At 44.3% G+C, this 25090-nt stretch overlaps 1 protein-coding gene across 2 annotated transcripts in view; it reads left to right on the top strand.

Moving 5' to 3' along the window:
• Positions 1–25090, top strand: part of ADGRA1 (adhesion G protein-coupled receptor A1) — an 873399-nt gene that overhangs the window by 837033 nt on the left and 11276 nt on the right. For both annotated transcript variants that reach the window (XM_069753826.1, XM_069753828.1), the window contains one exon: positions 23470–23565. In XM_069753826.1, coding sequence (XP_069609927.1) covers positions 23470–23565 — 96 coding nt within the window. The remainder of the gene's footprint in view (positions 1–23469; positions 23566–25090) is intronic.

Genomic DNA, 25090 nt, shown 5'->3' with positions numbered 1-25090 from the left:
TAGGCCTTCGATGCCTGTCTGCGGTCACTCCTTCCACTAGGCCTCCACTGACCACACCACTGCTGCCCGTGTACCCCTGGAACCAATTTAAAATTGCCTACAGCCAGCCCAATTTTTTTATTTTAGGCCTTCGATGCCTGTCTGCGGTCCATTCTTTCAACTACTACTACACTGACCAGGTCACTGCTGCCCGTGTACCCCTGGAACCAATTTAAAATTGCCTACAGCCAGCCCAATTTTTTTATTTTAGGCCTTCGATGCCTGTCTGCGGTCCATTCTTTCAACTACTACTACACTGACCAGGTCACTGCTGCCCGTGTACCCCTGGAACCAATTTAAAATTGCCTACAGCCAGCCCAATTTTTTTATTTTAGGCCTTCGATGCCTGTCTGCGGTCCATTCTTTCAACTACTACTACACTGACCAGGTCACTGCTGCCCGTGTACCCCTGGAACCAATTTAAAATTGCCTACAGCCATGTGTTATTATTTTAGGCCTTCGATGCCTGTCTGCGGTCACTCCTTCCACTAGGCCTCCACTGACCACACCACTGCTGTCCGTGTACCCCTGGAACCAATTTAAAATTGCCTACAGCCATGTGTTATTATTTTAGGCCTTCGATGCCTGTCTGCGGTCCATTCTTTCAACTACTACTACACTGACCAGGGCACTGCTGGCCGTGTACCCCTGGAACCAATTTAAAATTGCCTACAGCCAGCCCAATTTTTTTATTTTAGGCCTTCGATGCCTGTCTGCGGTCCATTCTTTCAACTACTACTACACTGACCAGGTCACTGCTGCCCGTGTACCCCTGGAACCAATTTAAAATTGCCTACAGCCATGTGTTATTATTTTAGGCCTTCGATGCCTGTCTGCGGTCACTCCTTCCACTAGGCCTCCACTGACCACACCACTGCTGTCCGTGTACCCCTGGAACCAATTTAAAATTGCCTACAGCCATGTGTTATTATTTTAGGCCTTCGATGCCTGTCTGCGGTCACTCCTTCCACTAGGCCTCCACTGACCACACCACTGCTGTCCGTGTACCCCTGGAACCAATTTAAAATTGCCTACAGCCATGTGTTATTATTTTAGGCCTTCGATGCCTGTCTGCGGTCACTCCTTCCACTAGACTTCCACTGACCAGACCACTGCTGCCCGTGTACCCCTGGAACCAATTTAAAAGTGCCTACAGCCAGCCCAAGTTTGTTATGTTAGGCCTTCGATGCCTGTCTGCGGTCACTCCTTCCACTAGGCCTCCACTGACCACACCACTGCTGTCCGTGTACCCCTGGAACCAATTTAAAATTGCCTACAGCCATGTGTTATTATTTTAGGCCTTCGATGCCTGTCTGCGGTCACTCCTTCCACTAGGCCTCCACTGACCACACCACTGCTGTCCGTGTACCCCTGGAACCAATTTAAAATTGCCTACAGCCATGTGTTATTATTTTAGGCCTTCGATGCCTGTCTGCGGTCCATTCTTTCAACTACTACTACACTGACCAGGGCACTGCTGGCCGTGTACCCCTGGAACCAATTTAAAATTGCCTACAGCCAGCCCAATTTTTTTATTTTAGGCCTTCGATGCCTGTCTGCGGTCCATTCTTTCAACTACTACTACACTGACCAGGTCACTGCTGCCCGTGTACCCCTGGAACCAATTTAAAATTGCCTACAGCCATGTGTTATTATTTTAGGCCTTCGATGCCTGTCTGCGGTCACTCCTTCCACTAGGCCTCCACTGACCACACCACTGCTGTCCGTGTACCCCTGGAACCAATTTAAAATTGCCTACAGCCATGTGTTATTATTTTAGGCCTTCGATGCCTGTCTGCGGTCACTCCTTCCACTAGGCCTCCACTGACCACACCACTGCTGTCCGTGTACCCCTGGAACCAATTTAAAATTGCCTACAGCCATGTGTTATTATTTTAGGCCTTCGATGCCTGTCTGCGGTCCATTCTTTCAACTACTACTACACTGACCAGGGCACTGCTGGCCGTGTACCCCTGGAACCAATTTAAAATTGCCTACAGCCAGCCCAATTTTTTTATTTTAGGCCTTCGATGCCTGTCTGCGGTCCATTCTTTCAACTACTACTACACTGACCAGGTCACTGCTGCCCGTGTACCCCTGGAACCAATTTAAAATTGCCTACAGCCATGTGTTATTATTTTAGGCCTTCGATGCCTGTCTGCGGTCCATTCTTTCAACTACTACTACACTGACCAGGGCACTGCTGGCCGTGTACCCCTGGAACCAACATCAGAAAATATAAAAATAAGTATTTTGCTTATAAAAAAGAAAATACTGGTGAGATATCAAATGCAGACATTTTAACATTAAAAACAAACACACAACTCTAATCTGGTACAGTACTAAAAATGGCCACCAGCTACAATTACTTTCTCCTGCAAGTAGTTAACTGAAAGTTTTTTTAAATTGAAAACACACATATGGCATCCACCGAGTGTTGTCCTGTCGCGTCTTCTTTATATTATTGCCGAGAAGATGCAAAATAATGAAAATAATAAAATCATTAATTACCAAAATAATAGAGAAAGTCAACACCACATTGCAAATAAACATTCATTCCAAATAAAGAAGCAGGGCGCGTCCGAGGGTGAGTATATACCTAATAAGAATATAATCACCCTCGGACGCGCAATGCTTATTTCCAACAGCCTTCCTTCCTAAGAATCAGCCCTTCCGTCGTGTAGAGAGACGTTGTGTTACACTCCAAGGTGTTCCCCAGGTTGCCTTTCCTGAGCTTCGATCTTCCGGCTCTCGTTTAGTAGTTCTTGGAAACTACTCTGCATTAGGCCTTCAAATTGGGTATGGGGTGTAGAGAGATGGTGTGTTCCACTCCAAGGTGTTCCCCAGGTTGCCTTTCCTGAGCTTCGATCTTCCGGCTCTCGTTTAGTAGTTGTTGGAAACTACGCTGCATTAGGCCTTCAAATTGGGTATGGGGTGTAGCGAGAGGGTGTGTTACACTCCAAGGTGTTCCCCAGGTTGCCTTTCCTGAGCTTCGATCTTCCGGCTCTCGTTTAGTAGTTCTTGGAAACTACACTGCATTAGGCCTTCAAATTGGGTATGGGGTGTAGAGAGAGGGTGTGTTACACTCTAAGGTGTTCCCCAGGTTTCCTTGCCATTGCTTCGGTCTTCCGACTCTCGTTTAGTAGTTGTAGAAAAGTACACTGCATTAGGCCATACAAAATGGGTATGGGGTGGAGAGAGATGGTGTGTTACACTCCAAGGTGTTCCCCAGGTTGCCTTTCCTGAGCTTCTATCTTCAGGCTCTCATTAAATTGTGGTTAAATGGAACAACTGCATTTGGCGTACTAGTTGGTTTGGGGCCTACTATCGGTGTCTGCCACTCCTTGCTGTTCTCCTCCACTGAACAAAGCTGTGCCGCCTGTTTACTACGGTTGCCAATTTTGAACTGCATTTCGACTACTTACTGATTTGGCCCTACTCTCTGTGTCAGCCTCTCATTCCAGTTGTCCTCCACTGCAATGCCCCCTGGTTATTCCTGTGTTACCAATTTTGAACTGCATTTAGCCCACTTTCTTCTTTGGGCCTATATCTGTGTTTCCACTTCATCGTGCCCATTGCCCAGCCAGTGATAGATGAGTCTGCTGGTACATTGACCCATAACGCAACATTCCCCGTGCACGCTACACAACAACATTGTGACCCTGCTGAAAGTCAGGTTGCTCTTCCCGCATACCATACCACCTTACACGGGGACAAAGAGGAAGGTGCAGATGAAAGTGCAGGTTCCTTCATCAGGTGGGGGGAGGAATACTAGTTGGCGACGTCACTGGCACAGGGCCTCTCATAGTACGCAAAAGTGTTGCTGCCGGTGGGAGGCGCCCCCGCCGTGCAAACACACCGCTGTACTTTGAGGGGCCCTGTGCCAGTGCCAATGCCAACGAGTGGGCCCCCCCTGCTTGCTCAGGTTCACAGCACTTGCAAAGTTGAAATACTTACCTCTCCCTGCTCCACTGCCGTGACGTGGTCCAGATTTCCTGGGCCCACTAATTACTTGAACCAGCCCTACCCCCCACAACTTTAGCCAAATGACCCCCAATTTCAAATGCCTTCCAATTATTATAAGGTAAATTACGCTTGACAAGCTTCATTAAGAAGAATGGATGGTTTTGACATTAAAATGGCCACTCTAGGTGTTTTCCTGGCCCCCACTCACTGCCGACTATGCTGCCCCATTGACTTGCATTGGGTTTCGTGTTTCGGTCGATCCCGACTTTACGTCATAATCGGCCGATTTCACTCGACCCGACTTTGGACATAGTCGGGTTTCGCAAAACCCGGCTCGACTCTAAAAAGGTCAAGGTCGCTCAACTCTACTCACCAGTATTTTCTTTTTTATAAGCAAAATACTTATTTTTATATTTTCTGATGTTGGTTCCAGGGGTACACGGCCAGCAGTGCCCTGGTCAGTGTAGTAGTAGTTGAAAGAATGGACCGCAGACAGGCATCGAAGGCCTAAAATAATAACACATGGCTGTAGGCAATTTTAAATTGGTTCCAGGGGTACACGGACAGCAGTGGTGTGGTCAGTGGAGGCCTAGTGGAAGGAGTGACCGCAGACAGGCATCGAAGGCCTAAAATAATAACACATGGCTGTAGGCAATTTTAAATTGGTTCCAGGGGTACACGGACAGCAGTGGTGTGGTCAGTGGAGGCCTAGTGGAAGGAGTGACCGCAGACAGGCATCGAAGGCCTAAAATAATAACACATGGCTGTAGGCAATTTTAAATTGGTTCCAGGGGTACACGGACAGCAGTGGTGTGGTCAGTGGAGGCCTAGTGGAAGGAGTGACCGCAGACAGGCATCGAAGGCCTAAAATAATAACACATGGCTGTAGGCAATTTTAAATTGGTTCCAGGGGTACACGGGCAGCAGTGACCTGGTCAGTGTAGTAGTAGTTGAAAGAATGGACCGCAGACAGGCATCGAAGGCCTAAAATAAAAAAATTGGGCTGGCTGTAGGCAATTTTAAATTGGTTCCAGGGGTACACGGGCAGCAGTGACCTGGTCAGTGTAGTAGTAGTTGAAAGAATGGACCGCAGACAGGCATCGAAGGCCTAAAATAAAAAAATTGGGCTGGCTGTAGGCAATTTTAAATTGGTTCCAGGGGTACACGGGCAGCAGTGGTGTGGTCAGTGGAGGCCTAGTGGAAGGAGTGACCGCAGACAGGCATCGAAGGCCTAACATAACAAACTTGGGCTGGCTGTAGGCACTTTTAAATTGGTTCCAGGGGTACACGGGCAGCAGTGGTCTGGTCAGTGGAAGTCTAGTGGAAGGAGTGACCGCAGACAGGCATCGAAGGCCTAAAATAATAACACATGGCTGTAGGCAATTTTAAATTGGTTCCAGGGGTACACGGACAGCAGTGGTGTGGTCAGTGGAGGCCTAGTGGAAGGAGTGACCGCAGACAGGCATCGAAGGCCTAAAATAATAACACATGGCTGTAGGCAATTTTAAATTGGTTCCAGGGGTACACGGACAGCAGTGGTGTGGTCAGTGGAGGCCTAGTGGAAGGAGTGACCGCAGACAGGCATCGAAGGCCTAAAATAATAACACATGGCTGTAGGCAATTTTAAATTGGTTCCAGGGGTACACGGGCAGCAGTGACCTGGTCAGTGTAGTAGTAGTTGAAAGAATGGACCGCAGACAGGCATCGAAGGCCTAAAATAAAAAAATTGGGCTGGCTGTAGGCACTTTTAAATTGGTTCCAGGGGTACACGGGCAGCAGTGGTCTGGTCAGTGGAAGTCTAGTGGAAGGAGTGACCGCAGACAGGCTTCGAAGGCCTAACATAACAAAATTGGGCTGGCTGTAGGCACTTTAAATTGGTTCCAGGGGTACATGGGCAGCAGTGTATGGTCAGTGGAAGTCTAGTGGAAGGAGTGACGGCAGACAGTCTTCGAAGGCCTAACATAACAAAATTGGGCTGACTGTAGGCACTTTTAAATTGGTTCCAGGGTAACACGGCCAGCAGTGGCCTGGTCAGTGTAGTAGTTGTAGAAAGAAGGGACCGCAGACAGGCTTCGAAGGCCTAACATAACAAAAATGTCAAAACAATGGTATTGTCAGTGCCAGGCATTGAAGGATGTCAGCGGCTAGACTACACATTGGTGAAGCTGTGAGAGATAATTTTGCTAGTGGTACAGCACTGTTTGAGCTGGGGGGGGGAACTGTCTTGTGGCCGGCGGTACAGGCACAGGGCCCCTCATATTACAACGGTGTGTCTGACGTTGGGTGCGCACCACCACCGCCAGAGACACTTTATTGTACTATGAGGGACCCAGTGGCAGTGCCGTCGACCAAAAGCGGCCACACCCACCTCTTCAGACAAACAGCACTCTCAAGGGTCCAAGCGCAAAGTGGCGATAGCACGGCCCCGTGTGGGGAGTTTGGCCATTTCGTGAGGTGGAAACATGTCGTATGCTGGACAATCAGGTGAAGAAAATTACGAGATTGGAAAAGTCATTCAGAATAGTCCACAGGCAAGACCTTTTCATAGGAAAGCTAGGTGTCAGCCGGGCAGGGTGGGGCAAAAGATTTTGAAATCCAGTTGTGGTTCATTTTAATGAAGGTTAGATCATCTACATTTTGGGTAGCCAGACGAGTCCTTTTTTCTGTTAGTATTGAACCTGCAGCACTGAATACTCTTTCTGATAGGACACTAGCTGCCGGGCAAGCAAGCTCCTGCAATGCATATTCTGCCAATTCTGGCCAGGTGTCTAATTTGGATGCCCAGTAATCAAATGGGAATGACGGTTGAGGGAGAACGTCGATAAGGGATGAAAAATAGTTTGTAACCATACTGGACAAATGTTGTCTCCTGTCACTTTGAATTGATGCTGCAGTACCTGTCCTGTCTGCGGTCATAGAAAAATCACTCCACAACCTGGTCAGAAAACCCCTCTGTCCAACGCCACTTCTGATTTCTGCCCCTCTAACACCTCTGGTCTGCTGGCCCCTGGAGCTCGTGTGAGAACGATCACGGGCGCTGTGTGCAGGGAATGCCAGAAGCAAACGGTCAACAAGAGTTGATTGTTTTGTTGCTAATATTAGTTCCAAGTTCTCATGTGGCATAATATTTTGCAATTTGCCTTTATAGCGAGGATCAAGGAGGCAGGCCAACCAGTAATCGTCATCGTTCATCATTTTTGTAATGCGTGTGTCCCTTTTGAGGATACGCAAGGCATAATCCGCCATGTGGGCCAAAGTTCCCGTTGTCAAATCTGCGGTTGTGCTTGGTTGAGGGGCAGTTGCAGGCAAATCTACGTCACTTGTGTCCCTCAAAAAACCAGAACCCGGCCTTGCCACGCCACCAATTTCCCGTGCCCCCGGGAAAGCTTCCTCATTAAAAATATACTCATCCCCATCATCCTCCTCATCCTCCACCTCCTCTTCGCCCGGTACCTCGTCATGTACACTGCCCTGACCAGACAATCGCTGACTGTCATCAAGGCTTTCCTCTTCCTCTGGTGCAGACGCCTGATCCTTTATGTGCGTCAAACTTTGCATCAGCAGACGCATTAGGGGGATGCTCATGCTTATTATGGCGTTGTCTGCACTAACCAGCCGTGTGCATTCCTCAAAACACTGAAGGACTTGACACATGTCTTGAATCTTCGACCACTGCACACCTGACAACTCCATGTCTGCCATCCTACTGCCTGCCCGTGTATGTGTATCCTCCCACAAAAACATAACAGCCCGCCTCTGTTCGCACAGTCTCTGAAGCATGTGCAGTGTTGAGTTCCACCTTGTTGCAACGTCTATGATTAGGCGATGCTGGGGAAGGTTCAAAGAACGCTGATAGGTCTGCATACGGCTGGAGTGTACAGGCGAACGGCGGATATGTGCGCAAAGTCCACGCACTTTGAGGAGCAGGTCGGATAACCCCGGATAACTTTTCAGGAAGCACTGCACCACCAGGTTTAAGGTGTGAGCCAGGCAAGGAATGTGTTTCAGTTGGGAAAGGGAGATGGCAGCCATGAAATTCCTTCCGTTATCACTCACTACCTTGCCTGCCTCAAGATCTACAGTGCCCAGCCACGACTGCGTTTCTTGCTGCAAGAACTCGGACAGAACTTCCGCGGTGTGTCTATTGTCGCCCAAACACTTCATAGCCAATACAGCCTGCTGACGTATGCCAGTAGCTGCCCCATAATGGGAGACCTGGTGTGCAACAGTGGCAGGTGCGGATGGAGTGTTTGTGCGACTGCGGTCTGTGGACGAGCTCTTGCTTCTGCAGGAGGACGAGGAGGAGGAGGAGGAGGGGGTGCGAACGGCTACAGACAACTGTTTACTAGACCGTGGGCTAGGCAGAACTGTCCCAAACTTGCTGTCCCCTGTGGACCCTGAATCCACCACATTTACCCAGTGTGCCGTGATGGACACGTAACGTCCCTGGCCATGCCTACTGGTCCATGCATCTGTTGTCAGGTGCACCTTTGTGCTCACAGATTGCCTGAGTGCATGGACGATGCGCTCTTTAACATGCTGGTGGAGGGCTGGGATGGCTTTTCTGGAAAAAAAGTGTCGACTGGGTAGCTCGTAGCGTGGTACAGCGTAGTCCATCAGGTCTTTGAAAGCTTCGCTTTCAACTAACCGGTAGGGCATCATCTCTAACGAGATTAGTCTAGCTATGTGGGCGTTCAAACCCTGTGTACGCGGATGCGAGGCTAAGTATTTCCTTTTTCTAACCATAGTCTCATGTAGGGTGAGCTGGACTGGAGAGCTGGAGATCGTGGAACTAGCGGGGGTGCCGGTGGACATGGCAGACTGAGAGACGGTGGGAGATGGTATTGTTGCCGCCGGTGCCCTAGATGCAGTGTTTCCTACTACGAAACTGGTGATTCCCTGACCCTGACTGCTTTGGCCTGGCAAAGATACCTGCACAGATACAGCAGGTGGTGCGCTAAATGGTGGTCCTACACTGCCGGAAGGGATGTTGCGTTGATGACTAGCTTCATTGGCCGAGGGTGCAACAACCTTAAGGGACGTTTGGTAGTTAGTCCAAGCTTTCAAATGCATGGTGGTTAAATGTCTATGCATGCAACTAGTATTGAGACTTTTCAGATTCTGACCTCTGCTTAAGGAAGTAGAACATTTTTGACAGATGACTTTGCGCTGATCAATTGGATGTTGTTTAAAAAAATGCCAGACTGCACTCTTTCTAGCATCGGATACCTTTTCAGGCATTGCAGACTGAGCTTTAACCGGATGGCCACGCTGTCCTCCACCAGGTTTTGGCTTTGCCACGCGTTTTGGGCAAGATACGGGCCCGGCAGATGGAACCTGTGGCGATGTTGATGCCTGCTGCGGCCCCTCCTCCTCCTCTGCTTCAGAACTGCTGCCGCCTGCACCCTGTTCCCCCAATGGCTGCCAATCGGGGTCAAGAACTGGGTCATCTAATAACTCTTCTTGTACCTCCTGCGCAACTTCGTCTGTGTCACCGTGTCGTTCGGTGGTATAGCGTTCGTGATGGGGCAACATAGTCTCATCAGGGTCTGATTCTTGATCAGCACCCTGCGAGGGCAATGTTGTGGTCTGAGTCAAAGGACCAGCATAGTAGTCTGGCTGTGGCTGTGCGTCAGTGCACTCCATGTCAGATTCAATTTGTAATGGGCATGGACTGTTAACTGCTTCACTTTCTAAGCCAGGGACGGTATGTGTAAAGAGCTCCATGGAGTAACCCGTTGTGTCGCCTGCTGCATTCTTCTCTGTTGTTGTTTTTGCTGAAGAGGACAAGGAAGTGACTTGTCCCTGACCGTGAACATCCACTAACGACGCGCTGCTTTTACTTTTACCAGTTTCACGAGATGAGGCAAAAGAGCTAGAGGCTGAGTCAGCAAGATAAGCCAAAACTTGCTCTTGCTGCTCCGGCTTTAAAAGCGGTTTTCCTAATCCCAGAAAAGGGAGCGTTCGAGGCCTTGTGTAGCCGGACGACGAACCTGGCTCCACAGCTCCAGACTTAGGTGCAATATTTTTTCCCCCACGACCACCTGATGCTCCACCACTACCACTACCCTCATTACCAGCTGACAATGAACGCCCCCGGCCACGACCTCTTCCACTAGACTTCCTCATTGTTTTAAAAACGTAACCAAACTAACGTTATTTGTTGCAGTCACACAACTTACACGGTGAGCTATAACTTCTGTATGATTTAGCTACCCCTTTACAGGTTGGTGAGACCACAGCGAAAATCAGGCCCAATGTTACACACTCTTTTTTTGGTGGCTGCAAATTAGAGAGATGCCCCACACGCAGGACTGTCACTGAAGCACAAATGTTAATATTAATGTCACACTATTATTTTTTTTTTATTTTTATTTTTTTCAGGAACACTTTAGAAACCCCCCAAAAAAAAAAAAATAGATTTTTGCAGGGAGAATTTAGAAAACAAATGTAACAAACTATATGCTTTCTATGGGCCACTGAGTGAGAGATGACGCACACAGGAATCAGGAGTGGCACACAAGCCCAGAGGCCAATATTTTTCTACCAATGATTGATGGAGTTATTTTCTCTGGTAGATTTTGGAACCCAAATCAAGGAAAAAAAATGTAGGCTTTCTATGGACCACAATTGGAGAGAGAGAGAGAGAGAGATGGCACACCCAGGAGTCAAGACTGGCACACAAGCAGAAAGGCCAATATTAATCTCCCACTGTTTTTTTTGGTTGTTTTTTTTTTTTTTTTTTTCAGGGAGACTTTAGAAAAAAAAATAATAAAAAAAATATGATTTTATCAGGAAGAATTTAGAAACCAAATAAAATAAAATGATTTTTTCAGGGAGAATTTAGAAAACAAATAAAACCAAAAATAGGCGTTCTATGGCCCACTGACTGAGAGATGACGCACCCAGGAGTCAAGACTGGCACACAAGCAGAAAGGCCAATATTAATCTCCCACTGTTTTTTTTGGTTGTTTTTTTTTTTTTTTTTTTCAGGGAGACTTTAGAAAAAAAAATAATAAAAAAAATATGATTTTATCAGGAAGAATTTAGAAACCAAATAAAATAAAATGATTTTTTCAGGGAGAATTTAGAAAACAAATAAAACCAAAAATAGGCGTTCTATGGCCCACTGACTGAGAGATGACGCACCCAGGAGTCAAGACTGGCACACAAGCAGAAAGGCCAATATTAATCTCCCACTGTTTTTTTTGGTTGTTTTTTTTTTTTTTTTTTCAGGGAGACTTTAGAAAAAAAAATAATAAAAAAAATATGATTTTATCAGGAAGAATTTAGAAACCAAATAAAATAAAATGATTTTTTCAGGGAGAATTTATAAAACAAATAAAACCAAAAATAGGCGTTCTATGGCCCACTGACTGAGAGATGACGCACCCAGGAGTCAAGACTGGCACACAAGCAGAAAGGCCAATATTAATCTCCCACTGTTTTTTTTGGTTGTTTTTTTTTTTTTTTTTTTCAGGGAGACTTTAGAAAAAAAAATAATAAAAAAAATATGATTTTATCAGGAAGAATTTAGAAACCAAATAAAATAAAATGATTTTTTCAGGGAGAATTTAGAAAACAAATAAAACCAAAAATAGGCGTTCTATGGCCCACTGACTGAGAGATGACGCACCCAGGAGTCAAGACTGGCACACAAGCAGAAAGGCCAATATTAATCTCCCACTGTTTTTTTTGGTTGTTTTTTTTTTTTTTTTTTCAGGGAGACTTTAGAAAAAAAAATAATAAAAAAAATATGATTTTATCAGGAAGAATTTAGAAACCAAATAAAATAAAATGATTTTTTCAGGGAGAATTTAGAAAACAAATAAAACCAAAAATAGGCGTTCTATGGCCCACTGACTGAGAGATGACGCACCCAGGAGTCAAGACTGGCACACAAGCAGAAAGGCCAATATTAATCTCCCACTGTTTTTTTTTTTTTTTCAGGGAGACTTTAGAAAAAAAAATAATAAAAAAAATATGATTTTATCAGGAAGAATTTAGAAACCAAATAAAATAAAATAATTTTTTCAGGGAGAATTTAGAAAACAAATAAAACCAAAAATAGGCGTTCTATGGCCCACTGACTGAGAGATGACGCACCCAGGAGTCAAGACTGGCACACAAGCAGAAAGGCCAATATTAATCTCCCACTGTTTTTTTTGGTTGTTTTTTTTTTTTTTTTTTCAGGGAGACTTTAGAAAAAAAAATAATAAAAAAAATATGATTTTATCAGGAAGAATTTAGAAACCAAATAAAATAAAATGATTTTTTCAGGGAGAATTTATAAAACAAATAAAACCAAAAATAGGCGTTCTATGGCCCACTGACTGAGAGATGACGCACCCAGGAGTCAAGACTGGCACACAAGCAGAAAGGCCAATATTAATCTCCCACTGTTTTTTTTTTTTTTTTTCAGGGAGACTTTAGAAAAAAAAATAATAAAAAAAATATGATTTTATCAGGAAGAATTTAGAAACCAAATAAAATAAAATAATTTTTTCAGGGAGAATTTAGAAAACAAATAAAACCAAAAATAGGCGTTCTATGGCCCACTGACTGAGAGATGACGCACACAGGAGTCAGGAGTGGCACACAAACCCAGAGGCCAATATTTTTCTACCAATGATTGATGTAGTTATTTTCTCTGGTAGATTTTAGAACCCAAATCAAGGAAAAAAAATATAGGCTTTCTATGGACCACAATTGGAGAGAGAGAGAGAGAGAGAGAGAGAGAGAGAGAGAGAGAGAGAGAGATGGCACACCCAGGAGTCAAGACTGGCACACAAGCAGAAAGGCCAATATTAATCTCCCACTGTTTTTTTGGTTGTTTTTTTTTTTTTTTTTTTTCAGGGAGACTTTAGAAATAAAAATAATAAAAAAAATATGATTTTATCAGGAAGAATTTAGAAACCAAATAAAATAAAATGATTTTTTCAGGGAGAATTTAGAAAACAAATAAAACCAAAAATATGCGTTCTATGGCCCACTGACTGAGAGAGAGAGAGAGATGGAACGCTTAGTACTGGCACACAAGCCCAAAGGGCAATATTAATCTCCCTTTTTTTTTCCAGGGAGAATTTCTGAAACCCAAAAAAAAAATAAAATAGGCTTTCTATGGCCCACTATTTGTGAGAGAGATGGGACGCTCAGGACTGGCACAGATGGCACGCTCAGGACTGGCACAGAAGCCCAGAGGCCAATATTAATCTCCCTTTTTTTCTGGGAGAATTTATAAAACCAAAAAAATATTTAAATAGGCTTTCTATGGCCCACTATTTGTGAGAGAGATGGCACGCTCAGGACTGGCACAGATGGCACGCTCACAACTGGCACAGAAGCCCAGAGGCCAATATTAATCTCCCTTTTTTTCTGGGAGAATTTATAAAACCAAAAAAATATTTAAATAGGCTTTCTATGGCCCACTATTTGTGAGAGAGATGGCACGCTCAGGACTGGCACAGATGGCACGCTCACAACTGGCACACAAGCCCAGAGGCCAATATTAATCTCCCTTTTTTCAGGGAAAATTTATAAAACCAAAAAAAAAATTAAATAGGCTTTCTATGGCCCACTATTTGTGAGAGAGATGGCACGCTCAGGACTGGCACAGATGGCACGCTCACAACTGGCACACAAGCCCAGAGGCCAATATTAATCTCCCTTTTTTCAGGGAAAATTTATAAAACCAAAAAAAAAATTAAATAGGCTTTCTATGGCCCACTATTTGTGAGAGAGATGGGACGCTCAGGACTGGCACAGATGGCACGCTCAGGACTGGCACAGAAGCCCAGAGGCCAATATTAATCTCCCTTTTTTTCAGGGAGAATTTATAAAACCCAAAAAAAAATAAAATAGGCTTTCTATGGCCCACTATTTGTGAGAGAGATGGCACACTCAGGACTGGCACACAAGCCCAAAGGCCAATATTAATCTCCCACTGTATTTTTATCAGGGAGAATTTATACACCCCACAAAAAAAAATACAGAAAAATGAAAAGGCTTTCTATGGCCCACTATGTGAGAGAGATGGCACACACAGGGATGGCACTCTAGCAGAAATGCCAAATTGCCAATCTTAATCTCCCACCAAAAAAAAAAAAAAAAAAAAAACAGGGAATGTCCTACAATTACTATCTCCCTGCCTGCAGTAATCTCAGCCAGGTATGGCAGGCAGCTACTATCTCCCTGCCTGCAGTAATCTCAGCCAGGTATGGCAGGCAGCAATAAGGAGTGGACTGATGCACAAATGAAATAAAAAGTGTGGACAAACAAAAAAGATAGCTGTGCAGAAAGGAAGGAACAAGAGGATTTGTGCTTTGAAAAAAGCAGTTGGTTTGCACAGCGGCGTACACACAGCAATGCAGCTATCAGGGAGCCTTCTAGGGCAGCCCAATGAGCTACAGCGCTGAGGGGAAAAAAAAAAAAAAAAAAAATTCCACTGTCCCTGCACACCGAGGGTGGTGTTGGACAGTGCAAATCGCTGCAGCACAAGCGGTTTTGTGGTTAATGGACCCTGCCTAACGCTATCCCTGCTTCTGACAAAGCGGCAGCAACCTCTCCCTAAGCTCAGATCAGCAGCAGTAAGATGGCGGTCGGCGGGAACGCCTCTTTATAGCCCCTGTGACGTCGCAGACAGCAAGCCAATCACTGCAATGCCCTTCTCTAAGATGGTGGGGACCAGGACCTATGTCATCACGCTGCCCACACTCTGCGTTTACCTTCATTGGCTGAGAAATGGCGCTTTTCGCGTCATTGAAACGCGACTTTGGCGCGAAAGTCGCGTACCGCATGGCCGACCCCGCACAGGGGTCGGATCGGGTTTCATGAAACCCCGACTTAGCCAAAAGTCGGCGACTTTTGAAAATGTTCGACCCGTTTCGCTCAACCCTAGTGGAGACGTTTTTCTCCATCTGAGAGAATGAGATAATACTATAATCACACTCTGATTCTGAACAAAGTTTGATCTGAGTGCGATTTGTGTAATTGACCCAATTCTCTCAAATGAGAGAACATACGCTGGTATGACCCTGGCCTAATGGAAGATCATTGAATTAGCCCAAGCAGACCCACCTTTTTGTCTTTATGGGACCTACATCTTTGAATTATGGCCTTTCTACCAGCTACAGGATATATTTCTGAAGTACTATTCCACATTTTGTATGAATGTTAAATAGAATCTGTCAGCAGGATTTTGCTATGTAATCCAAGAGCAGCATGTGCTGAGACCTTGCTTCCAGTGATGTGTCACTTACTAGCTGTGTGTTTTTGTTTCAGTATCAGCAGGAGATGATTACTTCAGGACTAGGTGTGCCTCCTACTGTGTAACCCCGCACCTACCACTCATTGACAACTTTCTGTGTACACTGTATATTGACAGAAAGCTGCCAATCAATTTTGAGGGTGTGATTATGTAAGAGGTTGGATTGGACTGTTGCTTTCCTACCCCTGAATACACCAATCATGTTGTAATGTGTATTATGTTTTGCGCCTTTTGTATAAATTGCGTCATGTGGTATTTGCTAATGTATTGTGATATGGTAATGTATAGTGTTGGTAGTGTATGGTGTAGGATAAGACATAGGTTAGGACTTAGGATACAAGACAGGTAGGATACGTCAGTGACCGTAGTTAGATAGCAACATTAGGGTAAGGATAGAATTAATGTTTGGGACTAGCCCATAGTGGGAGGGGCTTAGTGTTAGGGCAAGTGACTGCTTCCTGTAGTTAGGCAGATAGGGACAAGTTCAAGTTGAAGTACGAAGTTTTTGTCAGCAGTCCTGGCATTTCGGGTGAACTACAAACGAAAAGGAGACTAAGGGACAAGAAAATAGCATGACCTGGATAGGACGACGCGTCACCAGAAACTCTGAGCTTGCTAAACACACCTAAACAGGACTGAGTTCATAGAGATAGTGGGGTCCCGAGCGGTATATCCACGGTGCCAGTAGTGGAAGAAATAGGAGGCAGAACCGCTGAGCAGGTAGAGAGACTTGCTGGTCAAGACCGTGGCGAGAAGCTAGGCTGTGACAAAGTAGGGCGAAACAGTGTGCTTCACCGGCCCTGGAGGAGACTACAGGGGAAGGAAGCGATGTGTGAAAATGCTTTATATTGTGAAGGAAATAGCCATAATATTTTGTACTCGCTACTCCTTGTAGATAGAATCATAGAATCAGAATCATAGAATGTTGGAGTTGGAAGGGACCTCAAGGCTCATCGCGTCCAACCCCCTGCACAATGCAGTGCAGGAACATAACCCTTACCAAGCCACCATTCAGTAAAGACTGTGTTTTAGAATGGGAGTCCCTTTAATGAACTCTGAAACCTTTGGGTCCTGGCCGACCAACACTATCGGCTGCAGGCGGCCTGCACGGGTGCAAGGACCTCACAGCACTAACATTAATACCCATCCGGGACCCACTCTTTCATGTAGGGCACCGGGGCGTTACAAGAGAACACGAGTGCCTCACCCGTGGGTGGCACAACATTCTGAGCTCTGCAGCAGAGAACACAGTGATTGTATCAAAATGACAGCGTACAAACCAGCAAGTGACCTGACACATAGCCGGAGTCAGGGTCTCTGCCCCTACATCATGCTGCTTTCAGATTACACAACAAAAACTTGCTGATGAATTCCCTTTCAAAATGTCCAGCAGCCTGGAAATTACATTCTTTTGCCATCATTATCTGAATACATAATCTGGCCCTGGATAAAGTACTATTAGCATTAAATGTTTGATTAGAAAGTCTTACTGTACATATTAAATGGCTCAGCTAACAGAAATAATTACAATAACTCATACAGGGATATTTTTTAGTACATGCCCCACTGTGCTCCATACTACAATAATGAACTATGAATAACGTGGTTATGAAAGAGTGGGGATCTGTGCTTTTTATGCTATCAGATTGCAATTACTGTTTTTTTTCTCTTACTTTCTCTATATTTATGGTAATACCTGTATTTTGCATTTTTAATTAAAAACATTGAGGAACAAAGGTCGTATTTCCTGAGTGAAAGCTCTGTCCTGGGGTTAGGTGGGAGAGGAGTCGTGCATCATGAGAGGTATCGCAAAGACAGGAGGCAAGACCATGGGTACTGTAAAATATTGAGACATAAATAGATAAGTAGGTCAATGTGGGGCACAGGGACATGATGGTTCTTCTCCTTTAGAAGGCATATGTCTTCAACAGTCTTTCATACCAGCACAATCAGCCATATGAAGTCTTTCCGTTCTTGAGGTTCATTGATGTTGGTTCACCTTTGAACACCTCACATTCTGACACATTCCAGACCTTCATAATGGCATGGCATCGAGCAAGGTGACTTATCCCACCTGCTAGGCCACTTCTAAGATGCATGTCAGGTCTCAGCTTCAGATGGTGAGACTTCCTCTCCGACAGGACCTTTCACGAGAAGGATGTCGAAGTCAACCCATCTGGTGTAGAGCATGCTCCTCTGGGAAGGAATGATGCATTTAGCACCAACAAACCCTCCTTCAGCACCGGGGTCTGATCATCTGATGAGTCGGTCAACTTCAACTAGCACAGAAACTCGGTCTTACCTGACAGGAACATGGTGGCACTACCTTACAGTGCAACAGCCTCTTGTAGCAGCACTCTGCTGGCTTTCTCTCTCTCTCTCTATTCCTCTTTCCGTCTCTCTCTATCCCTTTCACCTTTCTCTCTATGCCTTTCTCCTCTCTCTCCTCTTTCTCTCTCGCTCTTGCTCCTCTTTCCCTCTGTCTATCCCTCTCTATCCCTTTCTCCTCTCGCTTTCTATCCCTTTCTCCTCTCTCTCCTCTTTCTCTCTCTCCTCTTTCTCTCTCTCTAACCTTCTCTCTCTATCCCTTTCTCGCCTCTCTCTATCCCTTTCCCCTCTCTCTATCCCTTTCTCCTCTCTCTCCTCTTTCTCTCTCGCTCTTGCTCGCTCTCTCTTCTCTTTATCCCTTCCTTTTCTCTCTCACTCTCTCTTCTCTTTCTCTCTCTATCCCACTCTCTCTATCCCTTTCTCCTCTCTCCTCTCTCTATCCCTCTCTCTCTCTCTCTCTCTCTATCCCTTTCTCCTCTCCATCTCTCCTCTCTCCCTTTCCTTTTCTCTTGCTCTTTCCCTCTTTTTTCTCTCACTCTACTTGGACTTACCCCTCAGACTTACGCCGAACGTTTCTGTTCTGGTTTGTCCATCTCTAGTTATGAGTAGAGATGAGCAAATATGTTCAGAAACCGATCACCCAATCCGAATTTGCCATATTCATGCCATAGTGGTACCCTACTCGCGCTGAATTAATGTTTGCCAAACATTTCCAAACATATTCGCTCATTCTCCTCCCATTGATTCCAATGTTGTTCTGCTATGTTCGGCGAATGTTGCAATTACAATATTTGCCAGCGATTGTAATCCGAACCGAAAATATTGAAAAATTTGTTCAACTCTAGTTATGAGTCTCACCTTCTTTCCAATGCAGCCGCCTTCAGAACTCTCATGGCTCTTGGCTCTTCTACGGTCTTCTCTTTATTGAGTCCCAGTAGGACTGTACAGCACAGGTCCCCGACTCTGCAGCCACCTTCACCATTGATTTTCCACTTTGTCTTCTACAGGGAACCAAAACTGCACACCGAGCAAAGAGATGTGGTTGGCCATCTCATAAGCTCATGCCTGACTTATTCCAAGGGTGCCGTACCCAGATTTGCTTAGGGCTTGTTCCCATTGATTAGATATGCTGTGATTGTCTGGAATGAGTGACCCTATAACAAGTTGTATAGGAAGTCATATTGTGTGTACGCACAGTATATAATGTGTATGTGCTTACGGGTGTTTCTGCGCATCCATTCACCATGTAGATAAGAGTTTGGTAAACAGATCTGGTAGTTATTAGAACCTTCTACAAGCACAGATCGTACATCACTAATGGAACATTTTTCACGGTTGTCATAAGACGAGGAACATAATGTAAAGATAGATTACATTTCATACACATTTTAGAATTGCAGTTCGAATTAATGATGGTTTAGCAAGAAGGATAAGGCAAAGGCTAAAAAGGCAATTAGCATTTAGATAGATGAATGCCCAATTTCTGAGATCAAAGTAAGATTATTTCAGGTACTGCAGCTGCAAGAAGAAATGCTGGGGAAATATGATTAGTTTATACAGCAGATTGGGAGTGATCATAATTAATGAATTATGCTAGAAATGAATAAAAAGATGGTAAGATCGTCTTTATTATAGCTCATCTCTTTTCATTACTGAGGAGTGTCAGGTGGCGATGTGCCATACAATGTAGGATTACTGGTGGAATGGTGATGAGGTGGCAGAGCCTTGTAAGAATTAAAGGGGATCTCCGGTATCTGAAGGAAACAGCAGCTTTAAAACGAGAAAAATATAGAACTCATCTCCACTGTCCTAGCCAATACAGAGGAGACTTCATAGTATGGTCACTGCTTGGGTGCAGTGGTCACGTATTGGACCAACAACTATCTCCCCCTTTTTTTAATAAAAAACAAACAGGAGATAGATAGTAGAAAAATAGATACATACGGTACATTACGAGATCAAAAATATTGGCACCCCTCGATGTTATACCTACAGGAGCTTTTCTGACCTTTCTACATCCATAGGCACCAATATGGAGTTGGACCCTTTTGTAGCCGTAGCGTAACAGCCTCCGCTCTTCTGGGAAGACTTTCTACAAGATTCTGGAGGTGTCTTTAGTAATCTTTGCTTTTTTGTCCAGTAGAGCATTTGTGAGGTTAGACACTGATATTGGAGGAGAAGATCGTGATCACAAATCAAAGTGTTCGTTCATCCTAAAAGGTATCTGATGAGGTTGGGGTCCAGGCTCTGATCTACCACACCAAACTCCCCCAACCATGTCTTTATGGACCTTGCTTTATGCACTGGGGCAGTCATACTGAAACAGAAAAAGCTTTTCTCATACAGTTCCCACACAGTTGGATACATATATTTGTCCGAAATGTCGTGCTATGCTAAAGCATTAAGATTTCTCTTGAGCAGAACTAACGCCAATTCTAAAAAACAACCAGACCGTTGTATCTGTCCTCCACCAACTTTACAGTTAGGAAGGTAATGTTCTCCAGGCATTCATCAAACCCAGACTCATCAATCAGACGCCAGTTGCGTCATGCTTTGCATCACTTCATCTGATGCTTGGCATTCTGCTTGATGACGTAAGGCTTGCATGGAAACACATGCCATGTATCTCCGGTTGAGGGCACAATTTTGTATTTGTTAATACCAGAGGTGGTTTGGACTCGGCAGTTATGGAGTCAACAAAGCGTTGGTGACTTTTCTGCCCTCTGCTCCTCAGCACTCGGTGATCTCGCTCTGTAACTTTACATGGTCTCCTCTTCATGCCTGAGTTGCTGTGGTTCCTTCCACTTCTCAATATTATCACCCCCAAGCCAAGTGATGGAGGAATATTTAGGAGGGGAGAAATGTCATGACTGGGCTTGTTACAGCGGTGGCTCCTATTACAAAACCGAGCTGATTTCAGGGAGCTGTGCACCACCAGCCATTTTGGCACATAGTAGTACGGGCAGACGGCATGGCGAGAGACCGGATTCTGTGTAAACCATGTGACATTGGGCCCGAATGAAAAACCTGAATTCAATGATTAAGACGTGTGTCCTAATACTCGTTGACCATATATTGTAGATGGATAGGTTTTAAAAAATAGATTCAGATTTATTTTGCATAGATACATTTAGATTTTTTTTTACCAGAAAATATAGAACTGCTGTAAAAGTGTAAATACTTTAAAGTGATGAAATAGAGAAATCACTGTGTAATATAAACCTTTTCTCTATTGCGCATTGTGTTCTAGATCTCAGAGTGACGCCAGCGATATAAACAATAGAAGTTTCTGTTCTGGTTGTCATGGTTACACTGGCAGACCTGCATTCCCCCTGTACTGTAATTGTCCTTATGGATATTATTTGATCAGAAAAAAAGTCTAATAATGTATATTCGTACGTTGGCATGTTTTGGATTAATGTAGAAAGCACGCTTGTGTATGTATCTGTACTTGGAACTTTAAAGTTTGAGAGGATTGTATTTAGTGTCAGACTTGGGTGCCAAGAGCCCACCAGTAACCAACTCCAGCGTCCCATTTTCAACTACATGTAAATGTGACATTATCCTCAATTACAAATTTAAAGAACATCTGGGAAGAGCACAGGGCACCAGTGGCGAATCTTGTGTTCTGTGGCAAATGCTAAGCTTCCAGCACTGTGTTGGGCTGTAAGCACAACCTCCATCTGTGGACGTCGGGCACCTGACAATCCTCATGGAGTCGGTTTCTAACCGTTTGTGCAGATACATGCACATTTGTGGCCTGCTGGAGGTCATTTTGCAGGGCTCTGGCAGTGCTCCTCCTGTTCCTCCTTGCATAAAGGCTGAGGTAGCAGTCCTGCTGCTGGGTTGTTGCCCTCCTTCCTCCCCTCCATGTCTTCTAGTGTACTGGCCTGTCTCCTGGTAGTTCCTACAGCCTCTGGACATTACGCTGACAGACACAGCAAACCTTTTTGCCACAGCTCGCATTGATGTGCCATCCTGCATGAGCTGCACTACTTGAGCCACTTGTGGGGGTTGTAGAGTCCGTCTCATGCTACCATGAGTGTGAAAGCACAACAAACATTCAAAAGTGACCAAACCATCAGCCAGAAAGCATTGGTACTGAGATGTGGTCTGTGGTCCCCACCTGCAGAACCACTCCTTTATTAAGTGTGTTTTGGTAATTGCCAATAATTTTCATCTGTTGTTGTTGAGGGAGGATCTAAAGTGATCCTTCACGGTTAACTCAGTGATTTCCAAATTAATCTACAGGGCGTTGCTGGCAACTGAAAATGACCAGACGGAGACGTGTGCCTCTGTATGGGGGATCGAGCAGATCTCTGGGCCCCCGTTTATTGTGTATGACTTTTCATAGTCATAGAAATTATACTTCAACCAATCAGCATAAGAACACGCTCACAGTTCTTAACCTATAAGAATGCAGGAAAAACTTAACCCATGAGGATACAGAAAAAAACGGAAACTACAGATATGGTCATGTCTTCTTGGCATAAAAAAGACATACTAACAGGTGCCTCAGTCTTGTATAGCGATACACCCCCAAGTCCTCTCCCTGGCTCGAGTTAGAACACTCAAGGTCTTTATACCAATTATGAACCACAGCCTAGTTGAATAACTATATAGACTTATGAAAAACAAGATAAAATTACTTCATGGCAGCTGTAACCTTTTACCTAATTAAATAACAGAATTTGTCTTTAACCAACAAGAAAATGGAGTCAAAGCAAAAAATGGAGAATCTTTCTTAATTTGTCCCTTCACATTGTCTATTCCATTTGCACAACAGCATGTGAAATTGATTGTCAAACAGTGTTGCTTCCTAAGTGGACAGGTTGATTTCACAGAAGTTTGATCTCTTTGGAGTTATATTCTGTTGTTTAAGTGTTCCCTTTATTTTTTTGAGCAGTGTATATGGTCACTTTGGTTTGTGGATACTTCTTATTTTCTGTTAGTTTTCTGCCTCGTTGACAGACCTGCTTTACCACTATGTATATATGTGGGCTAGAGGACTGAATTAGCAGCACATTGCTGGAAAACTACAAAGAATCTCTTTCAAAGGTGTTTCATCCCTGATTTCCGAGCTGTTTATTACTTCACCTTTTTTCATGCTGCAGGTGGTGGCGTTTAATTAGCTGCATGAAAGTTACAGTACTAATGAGAAAAGAGGTAAACGGGTTCATTCGTAGGTGATCATAGATATAACAAGCAGTACTATCAAGGAAAAAGTTAGAAAAACGTCTTACCTTCTTTCGACAGGAGCACACCGCTCCTCAGCCTCCCGTCTTCCTGCTTTGCCGATGGTCTCTAGTTTGATAGACAGCATGGAAGATCGCTCAATGTGGGTCAGTGATGTAAACATGCTACTGGTCGGAAATGAGCGCTCCCTCGTGCTTCTAGCAGAAACGGCTTTGACTCTGTTGTGTTCAGGAAGCGTAGGGGGGACTGAGGCTAGTCAAATCTGGCAATCTAGCAAGCTTCAGACCAAGCATTTAAAATAAATGGGGGCAATACCAGTGTGAGACATGCAATGACTGGCAGCCTGCTCTACTGATCTACATGTCTCACACTGGTATTGCTCCCTTTAATTTAAAATAATCCCTGGAGGCAGATTCTCCGGGAGATCTACGTCCGGCCGATAGATCATTTACATATTAAGAAAAATGTTGATTTCTCTATAATAAGATATTGGATCGTAGATATCAAGGTATCGTTTCATTCGACTTTCTAGGACCTACAGGACCATGAACACAAGTTAAGATGGTTCATCCTACTGACAGATTCTTTTTAATCTATAAGATTAATATACAGTCTACGTGACTATATTATGGACACCAGGACTCATGGCATATAATTGTGTTCTCTTCCAACAGGTTTTATCTTATCAGTGGTGGTGTCCCTTTTATCATTTGTGGAATAACTGCTGCAACCAACCTGAAAAATTATGGAAATGAAGACAACGCACCATAGTAAGTAATCAGACATTGTGGTTTCTTAAAACCAACTGTTCTGTGCTCTGTTCTATGTTCATGGACGACTTTGACATAGAAAAAAAATATTAGTACATGTTATTTGTTAACTTCAGTTAATACAGTCGCACTATTTCTCAGTCTGCAATCTTCTTTCCTGCCACTAATATGCAGCCTGATCTAACTTTCAGATTTTTCTCTTATGGCAATGCCTCTCCCAGTAATACAGGCTGGATGATAGGTCTATGTGCACTCAGTGTGCTGCTGTCTTTATTAGCTCATATATGAGTATAGCTTCTATCCTGCAGTTTATTCTTCATGTTCTTTTCTTCTAATCTATGACCTGTAATCTCAGCCTGTACAGACTTTCTACCCCATACACATTGTGGAAATCGATATACATCCCCTCTCTCACTCTGCTGCTATCTTGAAAGCCACATTCACACGTTAAGTATTTGGTCAATATTTTACATCAGTATTTGTAAGCCAAAACCAGGAGTGGGTGAAAAATGCAAAAGTGGTGACGTGTTTCTATTATACTTTTCCTCTCATTGTTCCTCTCCTGATTTTGGCTGACCAAATACTAAACATGTGAATGTGGCGTTACAGACTATACAGCAGCAAAATGGTAGAAAATGTTTAATAAATACTTTATAAACAGTTGCTTAACTTTCCATTTAAAATGCAAATGAACAATAAAAAAAAATACATTACAGATTGATTTTTCACCTGAAATGTTATCATGCATTGAGAATATTGTAGAGCAGCCTAGGTATTCACATTGGGAATTATACTTCTGGAGCTGAATTTTTTGGTGAGGATGCAGGAGAGGTTTTCTTCTGATGACTCTTCCATAAAGGCCTGTCACACTGTGACTGCTCATGATTAGGGAAAGGGGCTCTGAACCGTTCCTAGGACTGGGCCCTAACAATCACTGCTCTCAAAGATACCTCTAAAAGCGAGGCCTTTTTGGCCACCAGTCTTACTGTTCTTCTGTAATTCCCTAAGCTGTCCCCTCCCCCAAGAGGTCTGGGACAGAAATGTTAGTGTATCAACACATAAGACAGACAGCGATAACAGGTAGTAACAAACATACAAACACTCACCAAAGGTAGAGAGGTATATAGGGAAGAATAGGAATTTACCAATCAAATGGGAATAAAGGAAAGCATACACCCAAAAACAGCGTGGAACACTCTCCAGTAGCAACAATGATTCAGCTTAGCGTCTCCAAGGAGCTAAGAAGCAAAGCTTTCACTGGCAAGAAAGATTTTATATGGAGAGGAAATGACCAGGTCAGGAACAGCTGTTAGATGGAGCTGCAAGTTTCTAGCCAGCATAGAAAGGGTTGTTAACCTCTTCAGCACCAACGGAAATGCAATCCATTTAATACGAAACCCAAACACACCAGATAAATGGAAGATCTGCGATTCATAATACGTAGTGGTTTTCTAACCCCAAATCTCCCAGGAGGATGTTACCTGCTCGTGACAGTACCTCCCCTTCTACGAGGGGCCTTGGTACT

Source organism: Ranitomeya imitator, chromosome 2 (genome assembly GCF_032444005.1).
Source record: "Ranitomeya imitator isolate aRanImi1 chromosome 2, aRanImi1.pri, whole genome shotgun sequence".
Taxonomy (NCBI): domain Eukaryota; kingdom Metazoa; phylum Chordata; class Amphibia; order Anura; family Dendrobatidae; genus Ranitomeya; species Ranitomeya imitator.
This window is presented reverse-complemented; position numbering and strand designations above follow the sequence as displayed.